Here is a 13,422-nt window from a genome sequence, read left to right as displayed (position 1 = left end):
AAGGGAAGTGTTGATTAAAACATGCTTGAAGAATCAGTAGAGATGATGCAAAGATGAGGTCAAAAATGTATAAACAATGTATAAGAAAATAAAGCTATCAAGAACTCAGTGTTTGGAAAATAGAAGAGAACAGATGAATACGGTGTAGATAAGCAAATGATGACTGAGATGTTGAATTACAATAGAAATTAAGAAAAAAACAAGTCCACGGAAATTTACAGAGATATAAATAAGATTAATGTTTTCAAACCTAACATACAGAAAAAAGGGCAAAAAAATCAGTAAATATTGATAAATTCTGTAAGAATGGATCCAGGCTAGATTGAACAGCAGAGGTTCAATAGTAACTGATGTTATGAAATTTTATATAAAATTTGAATCTCAAAACAGTTTCTTAAAAGCCAATATAAAAATTTAAAAAAAATTGGATGATAAAAAGTTGTATAGGTAATAATATAATCCAAATTCATAGTCATCCATTAACTTAATAATAAGTGAAAGTAATTAAGAATACGTTAGTTAAATTTTTATAAAATTTAACTTAATCATATTAATGCTGTTTTTAAAGAATGGCTACCATGGCCTTTAACATTTAGCTGTATATGTTTTAGAAAATATTTACTTTTTCAAGGTTGTTAAATTAAACTATCAATTTTTTAATGTATAAAAACACTACTACGTCCTAGAGAATCAGATAATTTCCATAAACTGCATTCACTGCTTAATGAAATTACAGCAAACAAGCGTTCAAATAAAAAAACAAAAAATTACAAATATATTTTGAAAGAGTCTGCCTGGTTTTTAATTTACTTGTTTCATTAAAGTAAATTATTGGAGAATACTCATTGTTTTTTTAAAATGTTATGTAACTGTCAAGACGTTAACAAACATTTTAATTTTTTAAAAGGATATCGTTGTGTCTGTTAAGTAAACAAAAACATTAGTAATTTTTATTCAAACAATGCTAACATGTATCCTCCCCAAACACACATTATTTTAATTCTACATACCGTAAACAATTAATTAAGAATATTAATTTTCTATTACACTATAAAACTGCAAAATTTATCATTAAAAAACTGAATAATCATCTGAAAGTCAAAGATTGAAATCAAACAGCGTAGCATGCACCCCAATGTAAATCGAGAATGGCACTGTCACAGAAGACAACCGGTCTGGGCATCTACATCATCTTCGAAGCCACAAGCAGCAGTTACCACCGTTGTGAATGTCGGCCCAGTTGCTCGGGTACGTCCGTTATCTCGATCTTCAACTGTCAATATTCTACCGGTTACAACAGGCTGCTCTTGGTCTGCAAAGGCTCATGAATATAGTCAAAATTCTTCTCTACATGGCCTTCGATACATCGGTGACACTAGACTGCATTTTTTTGAACGGTATATTAGTTATGTATTTAAATTACAACATAATATCTATAAAATGATGTTTAAAAACCAATAATTAATATCTGATTTTCAAATGGTTTTTTTTAAAGTTTTATAAAAATAAATAAGTTGAAGAGATATGAAAAGAAACTGAATATTTAATATTTTTAACAGATTACAAAAAAAGGAGAAGGTTATCAATTCGACTGTATTTTTTTAATGTATATTATGCAATATCTCCGACGTTAGTACACCGATTTTGACAATTTTTTTATTAATTGAAAGAGTATACTTTTGGAATGGCCCCATATAAATTTTAACTAAATCTGATGATAATCTTAGACAAAATATTTAATAAAACGAACAGCTTGACACCTTTAGCCACTGACCACTAGCACCAGTACCATCATGTTGCACTGTTCTCTTGGATATTAATAACAGTCTATATTATCGTTGTTTAGTCTCCATGGAACTATTCATGTGATATCTTTCTCTATTTTTCTTCCTTAAACAGTCATTCCTTTTTTATTTCTTGGTTATTTTCCTCTAACGCCAAATAAATATTAAATTTGCATTTATTTACTAAAGTAAACGTACTTGCAACACAAGTTACACAGAAAAAACCTATGATCAGTATAATACTAATTCTACTTTAAACAATGCAAAATTTGTAACAGAAGTTCTACTACAATAAAATGAGATCTACAAAAATATAATATAGCAATAAAATGCGACATACAAAAATATAATATAAGAATACTTTATAGATGCTAAAGTACATGTATTATCAGCAAGTATACATGCCTCAGCGAACTCAAGATTAGGTAAGATCATGAGACGCTCTCTCTTATATGCTCTTGAGATCCAATTTACATGTGGAAATCCCATTTAACCGTCTAGTGGTCAGTTAAGGTACTAACTTTATGTTTAATTCATGTTGGCTGGCACTGACTTCAAAAACAGTTACTTCTTATAAATACTTAACAAAAAAAAGCATGTTTTTTTTTCCTAATTCATATATATTAAACAAAATAGTAATCCAAATAGAAAAGAGTAGATTTGTTTAATGACAGTTAAATTATAAAAACCAAAATACAGTCCCAATTTATTAAAAAAGTTATAAAGACTGCTAATATTAATACCTAATATTGCATTAACAACAAGATAACACTGGAAAAGTTTGAAGTTCATACAATTCAAATTCTGCATATATTATTACTTTTACTGTCCACAAAAGAGCTACCGTACACTTTATGAATGAGTAGAACACTGTCACTTTCTCTAGTGTTTACCAATAACTCACCGAACAACTTCCTACATTCACTTACTGTTCATGCTGGAATACTTGTGATGTACTCATCACTCGTTACCATACGCTTACTGATATCACCATCACCGCAACCGCATCAAGCTCAGGCTTGTGAAACTACTCTGTTATCGCTTGTTATCATGATTGCGCTGAACACAGCTTTGCCGAACTACTGACTCTGTCTGCCAGTCCCTGATAATATGTATATCCCCTGGCCTGCAGAACCAGTACCTGCCTCATCCCTTTAATTGTTGAAGCATAATAATTTTCATCATCTGCACCCTAATTTTTTTCTATAAATACAGTACATATTCCGCGGGTAAAGGATCCCTTTTAGTTCCGTCTGGATTCTTCTTTTCATTATTATTTTCCCTTTTTTTCTTTCTTCTTAACTGTAAGAAATTCATTACCCTGGTCTGTTATACTGGTCCTCTATAACAGGATGTCTGCATATGTTTCTACGCAAATACAAATATACATATACATCCCATTCAGAAAAAAATGTTTGTGTTTTTTGGCCTTAATGAATTCCTTAGGGTGTAAAACGTCAAGATTTATCTATCAAAAACCTGACAGGTGTTACACTGACCAACTGATCACTATACTTTCTCTTACATACAGCTATATACATAGCCAAGTAGGTAAAAATTCTCTTACATACAGCTATATACATAGCCGAGTAGGTAAAAATTACACCATTTCAATGATAAATGAGTGGAGAACAGAGAAATTGAATATAGGAAAACAGAAGCTGTATCTAGGGATGAGGCAAGAAAAGCCTCATCCAGTTTGAGTGAACTTGTTACCAGGAAATAATCTGGCTAGCAACATACAAAAGATCAAAGCTGAGATTTAGCTGGAGTGAAATTTTAACATGCAATTCAGTTTTCACCCTTTTTAACAAGGTTCTTAAAAAAAGTAATTCTCAAAATTCAATAATACTAAGGTAAAATAAAATACATGTGAAATAGTATGTGAAGAATTCATACTTTCAAATCATAAAATGGCATCACGCAATCAAAATTTTGAATATTATAGAAAAATCAGAAAAACTGGTAATTATTGCATACCGGCTCAGCCTTTAGAAACATACTCGCACATTTATAAAATTCAAATGAAACTCACCAAAACTCATTTCACCAGAACCTGCAATAACAGAATTTATCGTTATCCCATTAAAATAGGAGGATGTGTAGGGATATGTGTACTGTTTGTTCCTCATACAGACCTTTGATGTTGCTGCCGGTCCTTGGTAAAATATTTGAAAAGGTATTTATCTCTGCATAAATGACAAGATTAACTTCGTGCCAGCTATTAATGAATAACCAATGTGGCTTCTGTCCCGGTAGGAGAGTGGAGGAGGCTACACTGTGGGTAATGAGTTTCATGTCGGACAGTGAGCTGGAATATCTTGGGGGTTGGTTTTCATCGACATTTCTGGTGCCTTTAAAAATCTATGGTGGCCTTCTACGATTTTTCAATTTTGAAAAGGGTATATACTGAAAGTGAATTGAAAGTATTGCAAAGTTACTTCAGTCATCGAGATGTGCTGCTCATGAGGGTGGCCATGAGGTAGGTAATACACTGTCTAAGGGTTGTCCTCAGGGCAGCCTGTTGGGTCCTCTTTTATGGGTTGTAGAGTATAATTTTCCTCTGTGGCTCAGGTTGCCCAGTGGGTGGTGCTTTGTCATGGTTTACGCTGATGATGGGCTCCTGCTGGTCAAAGGACATTTGCAGAATGAGATTGAATTCAGGGCCACTGAGGCCTGTAGGATATTTGAGCTGAGGGGTCATTAGCAGAAGATGACATTCAGCCCAGAAAAACCACTATGATGCTCCTTAAGGGCCGTTGGGCTGTGAGGAGGCCACCTTGTGTTTCAATGTCAGGCCATCAAATTAAATATGTTCACGTTCAGAAGTACCACAGGGTGTTCCTTGATGAGAATTTTAGATTCATGGAGCACTTGTAATATGTCACGAAAAAGGCTTATAATGCCTTTTTTGGAATTCGACAAGTGGTCAACCACTGGTTTATCCATTGGGTTCTTAATTTTAAAACCATGAGTATACTTTACAAAGGTGTATGCGAGGGAATTATGTTCTATGCTGCGCCTGTATGGGTGGGTAGAATGAAATTTAAATGTTACCAGGATATATTATAGGGGGCCCAATGCCTTTTGCTGTTAACATTTACCGGTGGTTATCGTACAGTCTCTTGAGAGGCAATCTCTTGGTGATTGCTAGTATCAAACCAATAAATTTCTTAGTGTCTGAGAGGCAGCAACGTTATTTGCTAAGAAGTCTGGGAAGTTGATTTTGGAAAAGTGAGAGATTGATCAACGTGGTTTTGAAGTGCAGCAAGCTAGGTGTGATGAGGCAACAAAAGGGCCATTATACGCATGGCCTCTTCCCTGATGTTAAAAGTTTGAGGGGTGTCTCTTGCGTATATCTTAATAAATAGGTAGGTAGCACAATTTCTTTCGGAGCACGGTGCTTTTAGGAAAAGATTGGCTCGATTTGGCCTGGTTGACTCAGGTTTATGCCCATATTGTAAGGTACTGGATGATGCATACCATATATTATATTAAGTGTGCGAGATATGACCTAATGCAAACTGAAGTAACATGTAGGCTCGACATTATCGGGTCTTGTTAGATTTATGAGAAAATTGGAAGAACCAAGCCAAATGGTACATTGCGGCGGATTTTATGAAATATTTGGTCATGGAGAGAGTTGCAGAAGAGGTTTAGTTTAGGCTCCCATTCGAGCTGTCCTTTCGGTTGATTAAGGCATATTCATTTATTGGTGGGGTTTTAAGATTTTCAGCACATAATTTAGATAGTTGTTCAGTCTTGTTTAAGACCAGACTATATTTTGGGTTATAGGTTAACGTATGTTTTGTTAGGTTAACAAAACAAAATTGGTGTAGCACACCAATGGAAATGTCACTGTGGCATTTGCATTGGTGGCATCCTGACTGAGGCAAGAACAAGGCTGAGAGATATATCTTTTGCCTGAGGTTTTGAAGATGATCTCTGGTAATGCCCATCAGCGATAGGTATGGAGGCGGTGGTGTGGCGACCAGAATTGCACATGGTGGGTGTCTTCCCCTATGGGGTCAGGATGTATTCATTTACTTGAAAAGTTCCTACCTTACATTCTTCATAGTATTACCAATATTAAGCCTAGACGTGACTCACGAAAACTACATTTTTTCAAAATTACATAAAAGATCCCCCCAATCAGCTGAAGCAATGATAACATACTGTTTCACACCCAAGAAGAAATTTGTTAATTTATACTATCTATCCCAATTTTTCTTACAGCCATGGGGCTTGTTAATCACTTGAAATTTAAAAGAGACCATTCAGTGTTAATTTCTGAGAGTAGTGATGATCACTATACATACAGGTCCTACAGAGAAAGATGATTAGTATCACTTGTAGTGTCAATTTGCTTGCAGTTTAGTGGGCTTGGCTTGCTCATGTGCAAACATATATTTGGCTTGGTTTAAGAATAATGGGAAACCATTTTCCTCCTCAGTTTCCCATAGTAAGTCTGTCATAAGCTGCTTGTTACTCTTAAAAAAAAGCTCTGTCACATTAAGAAATGATTTGTGATCATATCAACTAGCCCATTATCATTATGATTGTGACTCTCAACACATATCAATAACTTCCCTCCACTCAAATTTGACTTTATCTTTTCATTTCGGATTACTAAACCACCTCTTACTTTTCAAAAGTCTCCTGTTACACCACATTTCAAATATATCTTTATTATTATTTTTTTTTGTAATGATGAATTGATTAATTCACCACAGAAACGTTTTGAAGCTTTTATGTGGGAATGCAGAAATGGAATTTTGTCATATGAAAAATGTCATGCTTGACCAAAATGTGAATCCAGGAACTCTGAATGAAAGATCGAGATGCTAACAATCTGTCACAGATATCAACATTTATATTTTAGTAATAATTATTCATGTAAATAAATGGGAAAGTCAGTCGTTTTAAATACAAAATTACAACATTACTTATGTAAATATAGCTATTATAATTAACGACTTAATTTTTGTTTTAACATTTGAAGACAAAAGTTTTTTCATTGACAGATTATTTTGGATAATATCATTCTTTCTGGCAGTGATCGGTGCTGCATATTTTATAACAAATATATATCAAAAATGGACTGAAATGCCAGTAATTATGTCTCTATCACCAACTGCAACAGCATTAACTACTATACCATTTCCGGCTGTAACATTATGTAATATGAATAATGTACGAAAATCAGTTGCTGAACGGATATTACAAAAGTAAGTTTTAAAATAATATAAATTAAAATTTAACAGTTTAAACATTATTTATAGAATTGTTAAAAAAAAACAATTCTTTTTCTTGTAATAAATCTAATATCTTTGACACCTGAATACTCCAAAAGTACAATAGAAAATTTTAATTCAAGAAATTTTGAAATTACAGTAGCCTATTACACAGTTAATTTAATATTTAATATAGCTTTGGTTTTCTACAGTGAAGTAATCAGAAGTCATATATTTAATATTCATGAAAAAATTTGCATATACATGCTAAGAAATATATAAAACATGTTTTGTTAACATTATAACTAGAATAATTTTTACTGTATTACTGTACTATACAGAAAACTACAAAACAATTGACATTATGAATTTTGTAAGAATTATTCTATCGTTGATAGTATTGTAGACATAATTGCTAGATGAATTGCAATCTACTAAAAAATTGCAAAAAACTATGGCCAGAGGCAGCTAAAAAATAAAACACTTCCTGTGTAGAAACAACATGTGAAGAATAGTCTTAAACAATAAAATATTTTTTGTGATTTACAAGCACAGAAGACTGAAAAACAAATACTGTTGCTATGTGTTATTGACTGATTATAGTTTTAGATAGGAGTGTATAACAGGGAAAGATGGAACAAATGAAAAAAGAAATTTTATTTTATATAATTTTACTTAAAGTCATCAAAACAACTGAGGAAATCATATTAAGTGAAGAACAAAAAAAGGAAATTCAATCAAAAATTTAGAAGGAAATGAAGACAGTTTCAGCATCACTCAAAGAAAGAAGATTTATATAAAATAAGATAAAACAAACAATAATAACCAGTACTTTATTAAACAATAAATTTTAATGGGACTACTTTTCTGGTTTTAATACAGTATATTTCTTTTTTTAAATTTTAATTGTATTTTAACTGGGTTTTTAGATATTCTCTAATCAGATTATAATTAATTGTACATGTATTTTAAACAACATAATCTAATAGCAAAATAATAAATAGGTAGATGTGCAGTTTAATAAATACAGTAATATTGAAGAAATAATAAGTTTTTTAAGAGAACATACAGTTCAAAGGATGTAAGATTGTATTTTATACAGCAACAGAGTTTACATTTCTAAAAAATGACTGAAAAATGCATATGCTAATGCATTTAATGTTTGCTGAATAAGTGCAACTAGCCTCCTAGTGATGACTTATGAGATGCTGGTCAAATAACTCTACCAGACCCGCTACCAAGGTATTTATGGAAAAGCTGTATTTGCCAAAGATGGTATTAGACCTTGGATCCAGAGGATCCATCTAACTGACAAGCGATATGATCTGTGTCTGTAAAAATTACTTATCATCTAGTATCTACTAGGCTTTGAAAATTGTACAAATGGAAGCAACAGAATAACAAAAGTTATTTTCTGAGAAAAAGAAAATAATTAAAAATGGATTTTTTCACTTTTATTTGTACCTCTAACAGTGTAATTAAGATCTAAAGTTTAACTCGGCAGAGTTTACCGAAAGGGAAAATAGTAAACAGCTATAAAAATGAAAAAAGTAAAGTTGTAAATTTGCAGCGTACTCTACTACCAAGACTACTCAATAAGCACACATATTATACAGTATCTAATATTTCAAGTATCTAATACAGTATCTATTTATTTCAAGTAATGGTGATTACAAAATGTGACAGTGAACATTTCGGTTAGCACTTCCTGTGAAATTTCCACAACCATCCCTGTAACATGTAATTTGGAACTTCTCTTCCCCAGAAAATATATTCACAAAATTCTTTTTGGGTCCATAAATTTTACATGATCAGATTAAGTTCACATCATTACTCAGCATTATCAATGTATCATTAAATGAATATATATTCAATTTAATATGTCTTTGTTTCTCCTCCGGTCAAATTTGATGCGTTCAGTCACTGATATCAGAAATGTCATCTTTGCTTTTGTAACCTTTGTTCATAAACACTGGTTAACATCCAAATTTCATGACCAAACAGATAACTTGGGACTGGAATTATTCTGTAGAACTTAAATAATGTCTTTATTTTTTAATATACGTTTGATAATGCCATTTAGCTCAATAAAACATTCAATCTTACAAAAAAAAATTTCTGTAAAGATATTCTGTATTACACCCCGCAAAAATATATGATAAAACTTGTTTTATTATTCTTCTTAAGCAAACATTAAAAATTTTCATTCATCAAGGATAATAATTTAAAAAAAGTATGGATGATCTATTTAAATGAAGAACAGGTACAGGAGGTAAATTACTCTGCTCAGAGATTAGCTTCAAAGTTGGCAGTAAGTATCTGCTGTAATATTTCAGTCAATCAGAAAACTAAAACAAGGATGAGAATAGAACATAACTTCTTAATAAAATATTTAAATACAATAAATATACACATCCAGAAAGATCTCTTTGAGACCAAATAGATACAAACAGCTAAGTAATAAATACTCAGCAAATCACCATTAGAAAAAATTGATTATACTAACACAAACCAAAAGCAGAGCAGTTATTTTCAGAATACATATAAACTGTATGAAGGAACCCAAGCCAAAGCTATTTTGATGAATGGTAAAGCTAGCTGTCACTAGAAATTACATGATTACAAAATATAGTAATACCAAAAGAACAGTACATAAAATTAATTATTAAATATTTATACAATGGATGAATAGTAATTTTGTACAATTAATTAAAACTCATTCACAATACTTAAACAACAAAACAGAAACTAAAGAGAGTAGAACTGTACAGAGTGACAGCTGCCTCCTTTTTGTTCTATAGTAAGCAGATTCCATTCCTACAACCTCTTTATCATGTATTTATGTAATTTTTGTAAAGGTCAATTTCAGTGTACTTCTTAAAGGTCAAATGATAATCCTGAAGATGAAGCAGCAAAGCTTGATGTAACATTACTACATGAAAGATGTAACCATGAGGTAAGTAATGAAAACGAGGATGATAACCGAACTGGTGACTGGAATTACGTAAAAGAATTCATGATAAAGGTATGTAAACAATTCATTTGACTATATTATAATTAACAAGACATCTATATTTTGTTTACAAATTGTTGAACAATCTATAAGAAAAATGCAACAAATTATTTATAAATTTATTTCTGTTTAATTTGGTAAGGCATTACAATACATTAAACATTAATAATTAAAACTAGTTTAATTATTTGTATTTTAAAAGAAAACAATAAAAATGTACGCGACAGAGATCACTTAGCTATTTAACCCAGAGAAAGAGAAATGAATTTGAACGAATGTTTCTATTTTCCTATTTCTTCAGTATTAAGAAAAATAATCTCAAAACTATTCTTTTATATATTCAGAAAATCAATATTTTGATTTTTAGATAAATTCATTTAGAAATTCTTGATAATCAAAGACAAAAATCTGATTTTGTAGACCACTTTAATACACTCACATTACATTGATATCACAATGAAGGAAGAAACAGAAAGTAATACCTGAGATATGTCTAACAGAAAATTAAAAAGATGTGATATTTTATCAAAATTAAAATATAGATAGTTGTAATGTGTGAAGAGAAATATAAAACAGCAGAGGAATTTGACTGACAACTTTATATCAAAAAGGGAGTTATTTTATTAAAACAACAAAGATCTGTGATCTACTTTAGAAAAATGTGTACTTAATATAGTATGTTAGTAAGTGATTAATTGTATGCTCCACTACAGTTAATGGATATTGCATTTCTTGTGTACCTACTTTCCTAATACAATACTGTCTCAACTTATATATGAATTTATCCTCATTATTAATATTAATTACATATTTTATGTGCAGGGTTCACAACCATGTAGTGATATGTTAGTTGCATGCTTTTGGCATAAAGATCCAAAAAATTGTATTGATCTATTTAATCCAACTTTAACTGATGAAGGTATATGCTGCTCATTTAATAAAATTAAAAGAGAATTCATCTTTCACAACCCGTAAGTTATTGAACTAAGCTAATCTCTAAATGAAATTATAAAGATTTTAATTAGCGATTTAATGGTTAAATCAATAATATGTGATAATTAAATGACTAACAGATTATATTAGGCAATGTAAATAGATAACCTTAAAGTGTAGATTCAGTTCAAATATTTTAAATTATTAGCTATTTCTGAATATTAAGTAAATTATAAATATGTAATTAAAAAATGTATGATAATTTGTTTTTAAGGATGGCCTCAACATCTTTCCTTACAGCCACTCCAACCACCATGAACTTATTTATCTAACAGGGAAGCAAGAAGACTTAACTAAATAAAAAAACAAGTGCAACAGAACAGAAATAATTAGCAAACCTCACTATATTGCACTTGCCTGACATGGAAAGTTGCCTGTAGAATTCCCGTTGATAAAGGAAATCAAAAACAAATTGTAGGAAACAAAAATCAAGAAAACAAACTAAAATCAGTAATCTAAAATATAACTTCCAGTGTCAAAGTGAGAAACTTCTCCAATATATATATATATATATACATATTACAACCATTGATTTCCTAGTTAAGTCAAAATAAGCCTTTTAATTTTTCTGAAGACATATTTATCATTAAAAATATAAATTTCCGAGTTTTCATTTACTTCATTAACTCTTGCAATGCCTCTTTCTATTGGTGATAAGGTATCGTTACTTGAATAAATGAATAATTTATGCCTTCTGCTATTAACATAATGTACTCTATACCAAATTCGAGAAATATCAAATCTATACAATCATGCACCAGCTGGATAAATAAAGCCTCTTACTCACACCTTCTACTCTCAAGGAAAGTAACACCCAAGTCTAGAGATTCATCTTCATATGATTGCAGCCTCTCATGTAGTCCAAGTAAACACAAGTTGTAAAGAAACCTTTACTGAACAGCTTCAATCTTCTGAGTAGTATGTATTCTACTACAGCTCCAGACCACACTACAATATTCCAGGACCGTTTTACAATTGCTGGTACAGCTGCAAGATTGTACAGTGAAAGTGTCGGCTCACTTAAAATAGTAGGCAAAGGTTCCTTCTTACTTCAGATGTAATTTTATCTACATGCTTGTTGAACAGTAGTTTAGCATCAAAGGTAATTCTCAAATCACAACCTTTTGTGAACTCGTCTCCTATGTTAGTCACTTACTAACATGTATTACTGCTCGAACTATTTGGTAACTATATTAAACCATTAGTATCTTTCTAGAATAGGTCAATAAAAAGGTTTTGTCTAAACTGAATGAGTGACTACAATTGATGACAAGAGATGCTGGAAAGAATCCTTTTTCAAGTGTCAATAATAAATAATATGAAGATCAAACAGATGACTCAAATTCAAACCTTCCACAATGCCTGAAATTGCAACGTAGCTGTTAGAAACTTCACCAGAGGAAAACTTAACTTGAGATATCCAGATTATCAAATGTCATATTCCTCTACTTTGTATAGTAAAAAATCAACAAGCACAGAATCAAAGGCCTTCCAGAAATCGAAATAGATGGTGTCAACCTGGCGATTGCTTTCAACCTCTGGTATAACGAAAAACAAAAACTTACTGACGTTGGAAGCAGTAGACCTTCTGGCCATGAAACCATGTTGCCAATAATCAATAAATCTATTTAATGTGGAATACATATACTGATGCACCACTTTCTCAAATAATTTGGCCACAATATTAAGGACAGAAACACGCTTATTATTCTAAATAGCATGCGTTTAGGAATTGGTGATACTAACGCCCTCTTCCAACATTCATTCCAGGAATACTCCAAATCTCAAGCAAAAATTAAACATCCAAGTATGGACAGAGCTATTGTCAGCAATGCCCTTAATCACAAATGGAGGGATCCCATCAGTACCAGATGCAGATCTTGCTCTAATATTTCAATGCCTTCATGACAGTGCTCTTTCTGTAACAAGAGGAATGCCAACAGTATCATATGCTTTATCAAAATCAAAACTTCTGTGTTGTCTGCCTGTTACAGTCAGCTGGTACAGTGATTAAAAACTATTTTCTAGACTCTTCACACAGCAACCAGGCATCCGTCACAATGCTTTCATTGATCCTAATTGGGCATATTCTAAAAGATTCAGTCATGGAAGATTTAACATACTTAAATTTTTAGGCTTAATTCTTAAATCATCTTCGACTTTCATAGTCCTTATAACGATATCCTGTCGTAGTAGGTACTTGACACTTTTCTGGAAAGAAAATTCATCATAGTGCTCAGGCAGTTCTGTTTTCTTATATCTTTTGTGTGCAGATTTTCTGTTCTTAAGACAAACTATTAACTCTCTTGAAAACAAAGTCAGACATTTACTGGCCTGACGATCTTTCTAGGAATATTATCAAAAATTTTGGCAGTCAAAATCTTAGTAGAATTGCAAG

General features: G+C 31.5%; 2 protein-coding genes across 5 annotated transcripts in view; one reads left to right on the top strand and one right to left on the bottom strand.

Annotated features, from left to right (window-relative positions):
* Positions 1–13,422, bottom strand: part of LOC142328739 (uncharacterized) — a 131,455-nt gene that overhangs the window by 83,906 nt on the left and 34,127 nt on the right. The gene's annotated exons all lie outside the window — the stretch shown is intronic.
* Positions 1,126–13,422, top strand: part of LOC142329489 (pickpocket protein 28-like) — a 41,495-nt gene continuing 29,198 nt past the window's right edge. Inside the window, exons 1-4 of the mRNA XM_075374161.1 lie at positions 1,126–1,397; positions 6,809–7,012; positions 9,902–10,043; positions 10,854–11,002. Coding sequence (XP_075230276.1) covers positions 1,126–1,397; positions 6,809–7,012; positions 9,902–10,043; positions 10,854–11,002 — 767 coding nt within the window. The remainder of the gene's footprint in view (positions 1,398–6,808; positions 7,013–9,901; positions 10,044–10,853; positions 11,003–13,422) is intronic.

Source organism: Lycorma delicatula, chromosome 8, assembly GCF_047948215.1.
Source record: "Lycorma delicatula isolate Av1 chromosome 8, ASM4794821v1, whole genome shotgun sequence".
NCBI lineage: Eukaryota > Metazoa > Arthropoda > Insecta > Hemiptera > Fulgoridae > Lycorma > Lycorma delicatula.
This window is presented reverse-complemented; position numbering and strand designations above follow the sequence as displayed.